Source organism: Callithrix jacchus, chromosome 16 (assembly GCF_049354715.1).
Source record: "Callithrix jacchus isolate 240 chromosome 16, calJac240_pri, whole genome shotgun sequence".
Lineage (NCBI taxonomy): Eukaryota > Metazoa > Chordata > Mammalia > Primates > Cebidae > Callithrix > Callithrix jacchus.
In genome coordinates this window covers 64,155,216-64,171,538 of record NC_133517.1, presented here as the reverse complement: position 1 = coordinate 64,171,538, position 16,323 = coordinate 64,155,216, and the positions used below count along the sequence as shown (strand labels likewise).

Sequence of the window (16,323 nt, the reverse complement as noted above, 5' to 3'; positions counted from 1 at the left end):
TGAAAGCAGCTTAGTGGTGTCGGTGGGTAGTGCACACTGATGCGGGTTGTACAAAAGTCAGAAGTTAAAAAAGGAAGACGGTCTAAAATCCCCACACTTCTCTGACCCCTGCCCAATGTTCTAAGGCAGTGGCTCCTATTTCTGTAAGAATCCCCAAGGGTTGTTGGTCAGACTACAGAGTTCGACCTTTAGCCTAGAGAAACTTGAGGTGGAAACTCAAAGAAGGATCCAGGAATCTGGTTTTGTTTTTGTTTTTCTTCTTGAGACAGAGTCTCATTCTGTCGCCCAAGCTGGAGTGCAGTGGTGCCATCTCTGCTCACTACAGCCTCTGCCTCCTGGGTTCAAGCGATTCTCCTGCCTCAGCCTACCGAGCAGCCGGAACCACAGGCACATCCCACTACACCTGGCTAATTTTTGTGTTTTTAGTAGAGATGGGGTTTCACCATGTTGGCCAGGCTGGTCTCAAACTCCCTGATGTCAAGTGATCCACCTGCCTCAGCCTCCCAAAGTGCTGGGATTACAGGTGTGAACCACCATGCCTGGCCTAGGAATCTGTATTTTAACAAGTTTCACAGACCAGTGGTTCTGAAACTTTGGGGCATTCAGAACCACTTGGAAAAATTCCCAAGCCCAGGCTCCTACTCAGGCCCCTTAGGTTGGAACCTCTGGATAGAGTGTCCATTAAAGCCCCAGGGTGGTTGTATTTTGCAGTAAAGTTTGGGAATCACCACCATAATCCCTGATGGGTCAGGAGGGGTTGGGGAGGGGAGAGGGGCATGGCAGGAGGAGTCTGAGTGCGGTGGGTGGGGCTGGGCGGGCTCAGAGGCTGCAGCAGGCAGAACTGAGCAGGACCAGGCTGAGCAGGAGTAAGCCCTGGGCATCTTGCCTGCAGAAGCATTGCGGAATGGCCACCACCTCTGTCTTCCCCATAAACACAATAGTATCTGCAGAGTCAATATCTACTGCTTACACAGAAATGGGTTTATCATTTTTATTTTGACAAAGGCCATACTCTCATTGTCCACTAAAGATGAGGGCCAGGCGCGGCTCAGGGGCCAGAGCTTCAGGGCTTCTGTCACTGCACGGTAGCACTGGTGCTCATGGGAGCCCCGTCAGCAGCCACAGCAGGGTACGTTGGGACGACACACCTGGGCTACATGTGGAGCCACAGCTCTGACCCAGCGGCACTACATGTTTCCTTCAGGGTGTGTTGGCGTTCTGGACCAACAGAGACACGCCCAGAGAGGCCCCAGACCAACCATTCAAGGTCAGCACACATACATGCCCCAGATGCTCCCCGGTGACTCCCCATCATGACAGGCCTGGGTGCATTGAGGAGGTCCCCAGGCAGCAGCACAGGGTGTGGCTGGTGGTAGCCGGGCCACTGGATGACTTCACAAGCAGAAGTGCAAGGAATGGGGAGTTAAGAGCCACACAGGATGCACAGACAGAAGGTGGGGTGGGAAACTCTCAGCTCCCTTCTCTGGCTGAGATGTTTCCCCCACTCCTTTTCTTGGGTGGATAAAGAGAGTCATGTACTTGGTGAAAAGAACTGTGAACCAAAGCAAAGGACAGGTAGACATGTCATGCCATCCTGGATATTGAAGGTGACTGATGATGATGATGATAATGTGTGTGTGTGTGTGTGTGTGTGAGAGAGAGAGAGAGAGAGAGAGAGAGAGAGAGAGAGAGAGAGAGAGAGAGAGAGCCTATACTGGTTTTCCAGGTAGCTGAACCCCCCAGTGAGAAGCCTTTGAGACATGCTCACAGGATGAGCTGCCTCAGCCTGCCTGGGGTCGAGGGAGGCCCCACCATTGGATGGGCACAAGGTGCCAGGGATCATACTGGAATTGAGGGCCCCAAAACTAACAGGGGGGTCTACAGTGGCACCTCACCATCCCTATACCTCAAGCCACTGCCAGATGGTTCTTGGACAGGCTTTTTCATTAGAAGCTGATGTCACTCACTGTAAATGCCACCTGCCCTGGAGGAGTCGCAGTGAAAGCCACCACGGCACCATGCACCTGCAGTTGGTTGGGGTCCCAACTCTGGAGTGGAGCAGGAAGGCGGGAGTGAAGCAGTGGCTTTCATGATGATTTCTCAGGGAGACTTGGAAGCTGTAAGCACAGGCTTAGAGCCAAGCACTTCAGACTGGGGCCCTTCTGCCATTCACTGCTCGTACAGGGGCAGACTGGGCAAAGGAGTTCTTGGATGCCTCTCAGTGTCACGACTCACTGGCCCTCCAGAAGAAGGTCTGGCCACGGGGCCTCTCCCAGCCCTCATTCTTCAGCAACGAGCAGCGTTTGTTGTCTCAGGGAGCAGAGTGCTTCCCACTAGACCACTCGAAGAGCAGCTTAGGCTGGACTGTAGAGGAGAAGCGGGATTTTGAAGCAGGACAGTGGGTTGTTACCAGCTCAGCTTTGGCAGAAACAAAAGCCCTGAGGGGACAGGTACCCCCACAGGGACCCGGCTGTGTCCCAGGATCTGAAGCCTCTCCTTGAGCTCCCAGCACCCATGAAATACTTGTTTTGATCAAGGTCTGACAGAAGCACGTCCCCAAAGTTCCTATGCGCACAGTCCTCCCTGTGCATTGATCACGGGGGGCAGAAGAATTAGTGACTCAAAAGGTCGGGATGAGGCAGATCTTGGTTCCATCCCTGACTACCTGTGCAGCCTTGCTCAGGTCATTTAACCTCTCTGTGCCTCCGTGTCCTCACCGCTCTGGGGAACGTTAGCAGGCCTGTCTTGTGATTTGTTGGGGGATTACATGAGAGACTGCATACAAAATTCTTCATATAGAATGAGCACTCACTCAGTAAATCTTAGGTATGTTGCTTGTAAGCGCCTGTGAGTTTGTGCGTGCAGGGAAACAGATGGGTGGCATGTGGCTTCTACCTTCAAGGAATGACAGAGTAGTTGAGGAAATGAACATTCACTTGTTTATTCGTCCTATCAACAGATGCTTATTGATACCTACTATGTGTCAGGCTTTGTGAGGCTTGATGTCCCTCTCCAACCACCAGCCCAAATGATTGTCTAGCTGCTTCTTGATTACCTCCACTGATTCTGCACTCGCTACCTTCCCACTGTTTATTTTTTCATCAGAAAATCCTCCCTCATGTACAGTAGTGGGGAAAACATGGAATCAAACAGCTCTAGATTCAAATTCAAGTTCTGTCACCTACTAGATGTCAGGCATGGGCAAGCCACTTTACTGATCTGTTTAATGGGAATAACAATACCAGTCACTGTGCAGAAGACACATGAGATCAGCCAGAGTCACTGAGGGCTAGGGCAACACTGGCCCCACATGGTCATCGGAGTGACAGTTTGCAATGGATGGACTACAGGCTGAGTTCCAGCTGTGACCTCATTTGATGCTCACAGCCAGTCACTTGGGAGGCAAGCAATGGTAGCAATGTCATTTTACAGAGGAGAAGTCTGGGGTTCAGAAGGTTAACTCTCAGAGTGACATGAACAGTGACAAAGGCTGGACAGGATACAGTGTGGTGTTTCTAAAACACAAATCTAACCCTGCCAGCCTCCTGCTAAAATCCGTTAACACATCATTCTTGCAGACCTCAGCCCACAGCAAGGCATTCGAGGTCTTCCTCGATTCGACTGCTTTGGGCCCATCCTCATCTGTCCTAGCCTCTGCCTCCTCCTGCCTCCACCCTGCACCCTACACCAGGCTCTCCAGGACCCGGGCTCTTGCACATGTTGCCAGCTCAGTGCCCATGCACCTGCGGGTCCTTGTGCATTGGTTACCCGCTCCTCCTTCCTCACTGCTCGATTCCCACCCCCTCTTCAAAACCCACTCCCCACACCTCATGTCTTAGGAAGCCCTCTTCACCCCGGCACACATGCAGCCCAGCCGCACCCTGTCATCCCACAGGCAGGTCTGTTTGGTTCTCACACTATATGTCTAGCACCTGATAAAAGCTGACTACAGATGTGTTGAATAAATAAATGAACAGGAAGATGAATAAGTGAGTGGACACCATCGTCATAGCATTGATTGCACTGAATTGCAATCATTGTTTATGTGTCTGTTGGCCTCACCGGGTGGAAAGCCGGTTGGGGGCTCTGTCTTATGCACCTTTGTCTCCTCCCAGTCTGGCACGAAGCCTGCTGCATAGCAGGGATTCAATAATCTTCTGTCCCTAGAATGACTCAGTCAGAGTGCACATCCCCAGCTAAACTGTCCGTGCGTGAGGGTGGACACCGTGTGAGGGTGCCAGTCATCTGTTTTCCCTTGTATTCATGTAGAGAGGCTAGGATTGATCTATTATCAGGAGTCTGGACTCACTTAAGGCCTGAAGACACACGCCCTGGGTGTCAATGCTGGGCAAGGCAGCTGGCACCCAGAGGCTCACGCACCAAACCCAGGAGTCCTCAGGCCCTGGGGTCTAGAGGTTTTCCACCTGTGCAGCTCTTATCCAGCACCTTTTCCCCTGGCCTGAGTCAGGGAGGTTTCCCACCACTAGATGGTGCCAACCGCAAAGGCTGGCTCAGCCGACTGCCCACAGCCCCTCCCTCCTCTGCCCAGGGACGCAATAAAGGGCTTCCCTGTCCAAAGGAGGCCTTCTCTGCAGCTTCCCCTAACCAGCTGCCTGCCCTGGTACCTCCAGGTAGGCACTTAGAAAGGAAGCTTCCTTCTGGGCATCTTTAAGAGATAGGAGGATGGATAGTGATCCCAGGAGTGGGATACCCACCCAGTTCCAGCCCAGCTCAAAGGGTCTAGATCCCCAGCTCTGTTCTGGGCACAGTGGGGGTAGGTAGGACGCACAACCGAACGAGTGTAAGAGGAGACAGGCTTCTGTGTGCCACGTGCCATGTGCCAGGCCCTACCTAGTGCTGCCACATCCACAATGCCCCTTCACCCTCCCAACTGCCCCCAAAGGGAGGTGAGTGTGATTGTGCCCAGGTCACAGATGGGAATGCCAAGGCTCAGAAGGATGAAAATGCTATTCAAGGCCACATGGAAATAACTCACGTTGGACTGTCTCAGGTTGCATGCTCTTTTCTTGACACCCAAACTGAGTGCCCAGTGGAGAGGTGCCAGTACATGATGCCTTGAATGTCAGGACATCAAAGCCCTTTTAGCCGACAATCCCCTATCCATTCATTTCACCAGTCCACACACATGCAGCCTTACTGTGTGCCCTGTGCTGTGCTTCAGGCGCACAGAGAGACCCAAGGCCTGGGCCTTGCCCTTTCTAAGTTCACATTTCAGAGAGCGAGGTAAGAGCAGGGAAGTCTTCCTGGAGGAGAGGGCATCTTCATTTCCTCTGCCGAGAACACATCCTGACTGTGGGAGCTCTCAGAGATGGTCTGCTAGTGCTCACAAGGCTCTGAGGCTTCTAGAGTCATGGCCTGACAGGGAAACGTCTCTCTCCAAAGTCAAAACAAGATGTGTGTGTGTGTGTGTGTGTGTGTATGTGTGTGTGTGTGTATGAAAGTGTGTGTGTATGTGTTTACTGATTTGGAAATGTAGGGGTTTGCATCCTTTGTGTTTTGAGGAAACACAATCAAGGGCAGGCTGACTAGTGCCTCCCAGGTGAATGCCACCCAGCACTGCCAGCCCCGAGAGCTCTCTGCTCCCCATCAGCAAGGCCTTTCAAGGCCACATCGCACACAGAACCTTCCTCCCTGAAGGGGGCTGCAGGCAAGATCTTTTTGGCCATTCTGGTGTCTGTCTGGGCCCTAACAGAGAAGCCATCCATGTGTTCCCAATGAAGACTGGCACTGAGCAGGCACTCTGTGGGTGGCTGCCCCACTCTGCCCTCATTCCATGGAGTTCACAGGCATCCACCTCCACACACACAGAAATGTCTAACTGCTGAGCCTGCCTTGCAGCTTAAGGGAAAGCCAGGTACATGTAGGTCAGGGAGGTAAAACAGATAGGAAGAGCCTCTCAGCCACAGGGAGCTGCATCACAGCGGCCGTGAGGCAGGGAAAGGGTGGATTTGACCAAGTCCTGAAATCAAGCCTGTGGGTGACACAAGCTTCAAGTCGGGTTTTGTCTGTTGACTTGCAAGGACTTTATTTATTTCACCGACATTTACTTCATTTGTTGTGTGCCAGGTTCAGAGCCAAGTCAGACATTCAGAAATTCATCTCAACCACTTCCCTCGTCCCTGGTCCTCCAAGGTGCAAGAGCAGACCCCACCCACCTGGGCAGAGCAATTACTGCCCTGGTGCTCAGCGAGCTTCCAGGCCTCCCTCAGATGCCCAGCAATTTGCAGAGTCAATGCCTCGAATTGTAGTAAATCACCTCTAAAACTTGCCTCTCCCGTAAGCTGTGGGTTCCCCAAACATAAGGGCTTTTAAAATTTATCCTCAAATGTCTAAAACTTAAGAGAGACTATAAGCTAACTCTGCAAATGTTTGTTGAATGGAAGAACCCAGAGGTGGCAAAAGTGAAAGGTCTTGCAATGTGAGTTGGGAGGTCAGTTTGCATCTCGGCCTCGCTGTGAACTGTGTCATCCTGGGAGTGTCCATCGGTCTCTTTGGGTCTTGCTTTCCTTTCCTGTAAAGGTGGAAAGAATCTGTCTGCATAGCTCAGCACCGGAGCCTGGTGCTCAGGGTGGAAGGCAGATCTGTAATCCCACAAAGCAGGTTCCTCTGCTCTCAGAGGGAGGGAGCAGCCCAGAGCCCAGCCAGCCCTCTGCCCCAGCCCCACAGAAGTCCCGGGTTCACCTCTGCTTGCTTCAGAACTCAGGCGTCAAGGATGAGAAGCCCTGGACAGAATGCTCCACAGCCCGCTCTGGAGTGGGAAGACTGACTCACAGCCTGGCTCCAGCCCCCGCACCTGTGTCCTCAGGCGATTCTCTTCCTCTCATAGGCCCAGGTCTCCTTCAATATAGAGCAAGGGCCTCAGATGGGATTCAGAGAGGCAGCCAGATGGGACGGCAGGTGACTGCGTGTCGGAGATATAGGCAGCTTGAAACTCCTGCACTCAGATACCCAGGCACCTCCGTCTGCCGTTCCTCTTTGGGCCTTGGTTTCCCTTCCAAGCTGGCCTGTTATGTTCATCACATTTGCCAGAATAAAGATGAAACTTGGCTGGGGGGTGGGAATGGGAATGCAGGGAGGAGTACGGGTTGGTGGAGTGGAGTGGGGGGTGGGGGGTGAGGAGTTTCATTGCCCTGAGAACAAAATAAAAGGGCTCCTCCATGCAGGGCTTAAAAGCTCCAAAGGAAGCAGGACTTACTCCTCAGGGGCCAGAGCCCATGAAGCTCCCAGGAGCTGGAAAGTTGGACACCTGCTGCTGCACCATGCCAGCCCTTTCTGATACTCAGAGGTGAAAAAAATAACAATAGGTCAGCGGACCGAAACCGGTGTGAGGTTGGAGCCCTCTGACTCAGAGAGGCCTTGAGGACTCTCAGTGAGCAAAGGAGCTGGCCCTGCAGGTGGTCACACAAGAGCCATGGGGTCTAAGCCCCATGCAGCCACGTGACTAGCAGCCAGTTTCTACCTGCTCAGGGCCTCGGCTTCCTCCCTGTAAAGTGAGACCACCTCACTTACGTCGGGGTTGCAGGGACTATCACTCAAGAAAGAACGGGAGCAGAGGCTGAGGTGGAATTTGAGCTCTGCCACTGACCAGCAGAGGGATTTGGGCAATTGGTTTAACTGTGCTGTACCTTGGCTCCCCGTTTTATTTGTGTTACTGAGAATAAAGGAGACGTTTGACCATCAAAACGGCCAAATGTTTAAATGATAGAAAAATAAGTTTTTGAAAACCTTTTAAACAGCATGAGGATAGAAATGCAATGGCAGGGCCCTTCAGGCTTTGAACCCCCTCCCTCAGCAGCCCCCCTTCCCCTCTGTTCTTCCTCTGCAGGCTTTCTCTCCAACCCTCACGACCATGGACTTTACCCCAGCTCCACTGGAGGACACCACCTCACGCCCCCAGTTCTGCAAGTGGCCATGTGAGTGCCCACCATCCCCACCCCGCTGCCCGCTGGGGGTCAGCCTCATCACAGATGGCTGTGAATGCTGTAAGATGTGTGCTCAGCAGCTTGGGGACAACTGCACGGAGGCTGCCATCTGTGACCCCCATCGGGGCCTCTACTGTGACTACAGCGGGGACCGCCCGAGGTACGCAATAGGAGTGTGTGCACGTAAGTGAGTCCCTCCGTACCTTCTGACCAGCCCCTAGCAACCCAGCTCTGGCCCCAAACCCCTCTACCTTGGGACCCCCACAGCCTTTCACCTGGCCAGGCTTCTGTTTAGCAGAAGGTATACCCGGTGGTCAGAGGCCAGAGGCTGTGTCCTTCCTGGGAAGGGGAGGAAAGGATGCCTCCACTCCTCTTACCTCCAGAACTTTGCTTCTTGCTTTATTCTCAGTCCTAGAGGCACACTCATGGCTCTCCCCAGGGAAGAGGAAGACACCATGAAATACCTAAGCCTGATTTTGTTCTCTTAGTGGTAGGACCTTTTAACAAATGCCCATGGCCTACCAGGACACACCAGTGTACTGCAGGACTCTCGATATGTTGGTAATATTGTAAATTCAAAAAATATGGTTTTAAAAATCCAGTAGCCTTGAAAGAATGAAAACCAGCAGCCTGCAGTCATCCCTTCCCACAGCTACCTACATGTCTCAGTTTCTACAGTCACTTGAATTTTCTAGTAATTTCTTCTGATAGTTACTAGTATAAAACACATGTCTTCTATATCTTAATTGCCTTGATATATCAATTTTGTATAACCTATTAACTTTCTATGATAGCTGATGATTTAACTTCCCAAAATCACTTGATATATCCCTATCTTCCAAATATCATTGTCATAATTTTTGGTTATATAATCACCAGTATTTATAATATTATGACTATGTAAATATTGTACACTGCAGTATGAGATCCTGTACTTGTTTGAATTTCCTTACTTATGATGCTTTTTGTTTTTCCTGGACTTTCTAATTGCCTTTGCTTTTTCTTTATTTTTGGTCTATTACGATATTCTCCTGTTTGGAGGGAAGATTGCTGTTGGTTGTTGTTTTCTTTGGTCTTCAAGTGCCCCATCATGGGAATTCTGTCCTTTTTTCTTCCCTCTTTTATGAAACTTTCTGACCTCCTGCTTCTGTCTGGACTTGTATTCCCTTGAATTGTGTAAGCATTACTCAAAATACATGACTCATCAGATTAAGAGAAGTAACTAGGCATTATGAGGCAGCAGCCTACCTTCTGAAAACTTCCATGAAGTTTCATAAACCAAAAACTCCCTTCTTCCCTTAGTGCTGAATCAAAACTTCCCCTTAACTATGACTCCATATACACCCCATCACATAGGCACATGCAACATGATCTCTCATCCTCAGCTAATCATTATATTTCCTGAGGTGGATTGTCAATGAGGGTTATGCACATCATTTGCAGTCAATGTTATTTTATCTGAACCTCATGGCTAATTTATGACAGTTTCTTTTCTTTTATCATTGTTTCATGCTTCAACTTTCATACCAATCATTGTGTCTTTGGCTTTCTGTGAATAACCATCCCACTTCCCCCATCTTTCTAGTTTTTCTTCTTTTACTGCAACTCATTAGCAGCCATATAAGCAGTGTGTTCAAAGAAAACTTGCAGCATGACCTGCTCAGAATCATCTGATGTGTTGGTTAAAAATGTTATTAACAAACCCCACACCAGACTTGTTGAATCAAATTCTCTGGAAGTGGGAATGGGGTTCTATACCTTTAACAAGACTCCCAGGTGATTCTCATGCATGCTGAAGTTCAAGAATTGCTGTCAATATACTGTCAGTCATCTGTTCCCTCTCCATAACCCAGGGGTACCTGGCCTGGTCTTCTTACGCTAGAACCACCTCCTGTTATATGGGTCTGTTTCATAATTTATTCCCCCTGTGAAAGCTGTTTTTCAAGGTTATTAAAAAGATAATTCTGTTCACTGCCATTGCATTAATCTCTAAAGCTGTATTGAGATCTTGTCATCTGCCAGGCACCACACATTTATAGACATTCTGCCATGGATCCAGAGATTCTGTGAACCCAGAAACTGCCTGTCCTGCCTGCTTTCCCCACCAGTGGCCTGAAAACCACCTTCCCTGTCCTCCTCACCCACGTCTCTTCACACCTTAGCCCAGCACAGCCACTTAACTTCCCAACACCGTGGGTTTCTGTGTACTTCCTTTCCTTTTATTTGAAAAAAACAACAGCTGTAGGCCAAAGGAGATTGTAATAGATTTTATGCAAACAGGTTCCCTGGTAACAAAGTTTTGCAAACACTGAGATAAATAAAGCTAAACAGGAGCTATAGAAATTCTTGGAGGCTTCAAATGTTCATGCCCATTGCCAGATTCCAAAAGAGAGCTATCATAAGCTTCATAATAATGTTTTGTTCAAATATATTTAACACTAAATTTTTTCATTCTGGTAGATTCTTACCCACTCATTACGCTACACTACACACACACACACAGTTACACATATGGACATCACATGCATACATGTGCCCACAACTCACTAGTGCTCTGTTGAACATGTTCCCCGAAGCGCTGCTGTAGTATCTGAATTCATGAGACCCTAATGCAAGAAAGAAGAGAGTGTGGGGTGTGCAGAAGAAGGCACCTCTGGGCCAGAGGGAAAACAGAACAAAGGGTCCCTCTAAAAAACATTCTTTCTGCAAATGGTCAGCTAAGCCAAGGGATAGTTCCCAGGACAGGCTAAATCTGTCCTTGAAGATTTGCATGTAATTAGATCAGGACAAGGCAGGTAATAAAAATGAGCAATTGCAACCCTGGCTCATGTAACTCAAACAGAGGATGATGGGGACAATGGCAATCTGATGTGCGCAAGCTCTGGCTCTCGGAGATCTGCCTGCTGGGCCCAGCCACCGTGGCCAAGCAGAAAAAAAGTTAGGTCTTGTTTGGCATGCTTAGTTTTCAAGAGAATCTAGATACATAGATTTGTGTATGATTTGTAAACATTGACAATACGTTCAAAAGTATTTTTAAACCGCTCTGTGGGCCAAACTAAATACATCTGTGGGCAGAGGGTGACCTCTGAGTTTCATCGTTTGGCTATTTCAGTTGCACAAACACTACGTTTAAATGCAGCTGGGTCAGGCCTGAGGGCAGTGTGGTTTGGTGGAAGAATTATGGTATTTACAGGCAGACAGACTTGGGTTTTACATCCTGGCTCTCCCACTTGCTAGCTACGTGACCATGGGCACATTACTTAAGGAGCTTGATAAAACCAACCTCATGTGGTTGCTGTAGAGTAAATAAGAAAATGCAAAAAGGAAAAAAAGAAAAGAAAGTAACTGGCTGTTCTTGGTTTGCAAGGAAAGTTATTTCACTCTTATCCATGGCCACCTTCAGAGGAGGGAGCAGGTCTAGCTCCAGGCCTAGATCCCCTAAACTGAAGCATGAGGGAGTAGTAAACTCATGTGTGGTCTTTGGACTAGACAACCAAGCTCGAATCCCAGCATCATCCCTCACTAGTACCATGACTTTAGGCAAGCTACTTAACCTTTTAAGTCTCAGTTCCTTCAAGACAAAGTTTATATCTCTGGGTGGTTGGAACGTCAAGTGTCTGCTACATGGCAGGAGCTGAATAAAGAGTAGATCTCACCCTGGCTCCCATCCCTTCCTCCATTGATTCTTCACAAAATAAACATAGATGAGGGAGAAATCTTAAACAGAGCTACAACAAGGTGTGACCCACTGTCCCTGCTGGCAGTGGGGCTGATAGTCCATGAGGTGTGGGAAGGGAGGGAAGGCCCAGTGGCAGAGCCAGTTGACTTGAATTCCTGAAAGTACTTCAATAAGAGGAAAGCGAACTAGATCACACCTGCACTTGCGAATCTGAGATTAGATAGGTGGTCCTGAAGGAAACCCAACTGGTTTCATCATCTCACTTTCGATTAGTTAGAAAGTGAAAGAGTTGGCTGATGGGACCACCTGTAACCCTATGTATCCCAGTAGGCTGTGGTGAGCAGGCTGGTCAGAGCCAGAAGGAGCATCCCACTTCCCCACCCAAAACTCCAAGCAGAGAGACTGGGACACCTTTTAGATGCAGTGGTTCTCAACCTTAGGTGCAAACAGGATTCACCTGGGGAACTTTAAAACTATGGAGATTAACAAAAGAAAAATACTGACACCCAGGTCCACCCCCATATTCTGAGGTCCAGCATGGGCATCACATTTTTTTCCCCCTAAGATGGAGTTTCACGCTCATTGCCCAGGCTGGAGTGCAATGGTTCTATCTCGGCTGACTGCAACCTCTGACTCCTGGGTTCAAGCGAATCTTCTGCTCAGCTTCCTGAGTAGCTGGGATTACAGGTGCGTGCCACCATGCCCAGCTAACTTTTGTATTTCTTAGTAGAGACAGGGTTTCATCATGTTGGCCAGGCTGGTCTTGAACTCCTGACCGCAGGTGATCCACCCGCCTTGGCCTCCCAAAGTGATGGCATTGCAGGCGTGGGCCACTGTGCCTGGCCAACATCACAACTTTTTAAAAGCTTCTCATGTTTCCTTGGGGTTCCCTTGTGCAGCTGGTGGGGAGAGTCACTGTGCTGGGGACTTCAGGCTTCCAGCACTGTCTTCTGCCTCCAAAGTCTCCCCATACAGGGGCAGATCCCTGGGCTTAGCCCACTTCCTTCTCCCCAACACACACACACACACACACACACACACACACACACTCCCTTCCTGGAGAGACAGCGCGCAGGCAGAGGCAGGGTGACTCAGAATGCAAAGATGAGTGATTCAACCCTGCGCTTCCTCTGTTTTTTTTTTTTTTTTTTCCTTTCCACTGTCTCCTTCTTCACTGGTGTCTGGTAGAAGGAAATGGGCTGTGGAGTCAGGTCCCCTGGGTTTGAGTCCCAGCTGTATCATTCAGCAGTGTCACGACCTTGAACAAATGAATCATTTAACCTCTTGGAGAGCTTTCCTGTCCATCAAAGGAGGAAAATAAAACTCTCTTCATGAAGTCATTGGGAGAACGGAATGAGATAATGTATCAGATGGTGCCTGGCACTAGATCAGAGGGTCAGTTGATGTTAGTGTCTTTCCTTTCTGCACCTCCTGCATGAATAACCGCACCCCAGGAAAAACAGTAGCCGCAGCAAGGTTCACACAAACCGGGATTCTGCTTCCCGCTGTGGTCACCTTGGACGCAAAGTGCCTTCACCTTGCTGTAACTTTGTTCTGCTATATATAAAGATGAAGACGACAATGTGATAGTGTTTCTTTATAGAATAAAATAAGTAATGCAATAGCACAATACAGAGGAGACGCAGTAACCGGTAACAGACGGTCTAGAAAGCCCTCTTGGCTGCTAGATATTAGGATTGTTACTACTATTAATAGCCGCCTTCGGGCAAACCCTGAAGGCAAATTCCAAACTGCTCCCCTTGAGCTGTGCTCCTCATGATGCTCCGGGGCTCTCTGCCTGCATTTCCAGAAGCTGTCCTCCAGAGAGAGTGTGGTGTCAAGGGTGACATCTGGCCCAGAAGTCCCCAACTCTCCCTGGAACTCCAAGCTTGTAAAATTAACTTCACATGGCTACTCAGTTGTCAACCAGGCATCTCACGTGTAGTGAAGATCACTTGAGTCCACCCAGCCCAAACCCCACTTGTCCAAGGAGGACAGAGCATCTTCTTCCTTCTTGACTCCTCTCCTCTCCCCGGCATAGCCCCTCTGTCAGCAAGTCCTGGTAGCTCTCCTTACAAATCTGTCTGGAAGCCAAGCTCTTCTCTTTCCAGCTTCAGACCCCTCCCTCTCACCTGGGTCTCGGGGTGGTCCCCCATGCTACCTTTTTGCCCTCTGATCTCAACTCAGCTCATGAATGTTCTTGCAGAGCATACTTTGTGTCATTCATTCAGTAGTTGCTTACTGAGCACGTACTATGTGCGAGGCACAGTTCTAGGCTCTAACAGCTTTGCACCATCCTCTGAGCCTGCAAGGAAGCCTTCTCTGACCTCCTCCTCTCTTTCCCTTTTCCGTTTTGTCTCCCCTCCCCAGACCCCTCCCACAGTCCAGACCTACTCCCACTCCAGGCCTTTTTACCTAAGCGGCCCCTCCCTATCTGGAAAGCTCCTCCCCCAATCCCTGGGCGGGCTTACTTCCTCATCCTCTTTCAGGCTTTGCTGAGCTTCAACACCCGGTGAGGACTCCCCATCCACCTGATTTAACCCTTTTCCCATTTGTGCTGAGGATACACAGCAGCAGCGCTTGAGGCTGCAGCATTTATCCCAAAATAACTTTGCCACAAAATACCTCACTTTTATTCTTCTATTCACATCATTCTAGAATACCAACTTTGAAAACAAAACACATCATTCATTTACTGCATTGTGTTTTTAGTAGTGGTGTTTCCACTGACAAAATATAGTAAGTCTCGATCCCTGAAAATATCGAATCCTAGAAAACCTGGCATCCCTATGCGTAATTGTTCTCCAACAGTTGGCTGAGATTCATTTGATGAATCCGATTTTTCTGAAATAGATTATTCTGGTGATTCAGACAATTCTGATGTTAGTTCTATTTAGAAAAAACTCCAAGGAACAGATTTTATATTTTGTTTTCACATTGAAAATCAGTCAGATTTGCTACAACCTCAAATAGCGTGTTTATATAAAATTAAATGAGCTCTGGCAGTGAGCTGCACTTTTTGTCTAAACAGGGAAACAGTTATTAATAAATTTGCAACTGTCTCCCCACTCCCAACTTCCCCTCCCTGCTACACTTTCCTCCCAGACAGAGACTGCCCACACTCTATGTGACTTTTCCACAGTGTAAGCTCTTTGAGGGCGTGACTTTTGCCTGTTTTGTCCACTATTGAGTCCCCAGACCCTGGAAGGCTCTGTAAATGTGTATGGAATGAATGGAACACGTGTTTCGAAGTGTTCTGGCTTGTTTTAAGTCAGTCACCCTCAGAACCATGAGCCCTAGCGGCAGATATTTGTCAGCCTGGTGCTGGGGACCCTGCAGGGAACAAGCCCCTCGGGATGCTGCGTCCTTTTCTCCCTGGGTGTTGGCCTTTTCTCCCTGGGTGTTGGCCGAAGCTATAAAGGAACTCCCGCACTCCCTTTGCTGAGCCAAACTCTCAGCCCTGCACTGTGCGCTCTCACATCTCCCTGCCGCTGCCCTTGTGCTTCTGTTCCTCCTCCAATGCTGGGAGTCATCCCCAGGATTGGGCCATGGTCCACATGGAGCCCCTATAAAGGCAGCTGGGCTGGCAAGGGGCACAAAGGCCGCTGGGCCTGACCTGCCGCCTGTGTTTGCAGAAGTGGTCGGTGTGGGCTGCGTCCTGGACGGGGTGCGCTACAGCAATGGCCAGTCCTTCCAGCCTAACTGCAAGTACAACTGCACGTGCATCGATGGCGCAGTGGGCTGCACACCGCTCTGCCTCCGCGCGCGCCCCCCTCGCCTCTGGTGTCCCCACCCTCGGCAGGTGAACGTACCCGGCCACTGCTGTGAGCAGTGGGTGTGCGAGGACGACGCCAGGAGGCCACGCAAGACCGCGCCCCGAGACACAGGAGCCATTGGTGGGTGTGGGTCCGGGTGGGCTGGAGTCGGGACCCTACAAATGGGTTATGGACCCTCCTGGAGCTCTGACCACCACAGAATGACTCATTCCCCAGTCTACTACTTACTAGCTTTGTGAACTTGAGAAAGTCACATCTCCCTTGAGACCCTATTTCCCCATCTGTAAGACAGAAATAATCCCATCTGTCCAGCCTGTCCTGTGGGATCCTCCTGGCATAAAATGAGGAGTGCTTTGTAAAGAACAGAGTCCTAAAAGTGCAATCCATTATTATTCTACTGAAGAGTTAGGAATGGGTGATGGAAAGGTAGGTGTGTGGGTACCTGGGAGAGGAGGCATGAGCAAGAAGAGATGGGTCTAGTAGAAGCTTCATGATGATTTGAGGCTTCCCCCTTGCTAGGAAGATGGGTGGGCAGGTGAGATTTTAGCCAGGCAAACCAGGTAAGAGGAAGCCCTGGAAAAAGAGGCTGGGGACAGGTCCAGTGGTTTCATTGCTGCTTACTGAAATCTAGCCCAGTGCCATACACTTAGCAGGTACCCAATGAATGTTTGTCATACTGGTGGGTGGGTAGCTGGATGGATGAATAGATAGATGGGTGGATGGATGGATAGATGGATGGATGAATGGATGGGTGAATAGATGGATGAATGAATTACATAAATAGATGGATGAGTGGATGTATAGATCATGGATGAATAGGTGGATGATGAATGGATAGATGATGAATGAATGGGTGGATTAATACATGGATGGATAAATAGATGGACGTATAAATAGATGGGTGGATTGATGAGTGGATGGATAG

General features: G+C 49.5%; 1 protein-coding gene across 2 annotated transcripts in view; it reads left to right on the top strand.

Moving 5' to 3' along the window:
- CCN4 (cellular communication network factor 4) overlaps window positions 1-16,323 on the top strand; it is a 40,734-nt gene that overhangs the window by 13,113 nt on the left and 11,298 nt on the right. Inside the window, exons 1-3 of one of the 2 annotated variants that reach the window (XM_035276839.3) lie at window positions 1,355-1,607; window positions 7,847-8,126; window positions 15,258-15,518. In XM_035276839.3, the coding sequence (XP_035132730.3) occupies window positions 1,440-1,607; window positions 7,847-8,126; window positions 15,258-15,518 (709 nt within the window). In that variant the 5' untranslated portion in view covers window positions 1,355-1,439. Of the gene's footprint in view, window positions 1-1,354; window positions 1,608-7,846; window positions 8,127-15,257; window positions 15,519-16,323 lie in introns of those variants that run through there. The other variant, XM_035276840.3, reaches the window with a different exon arrangement.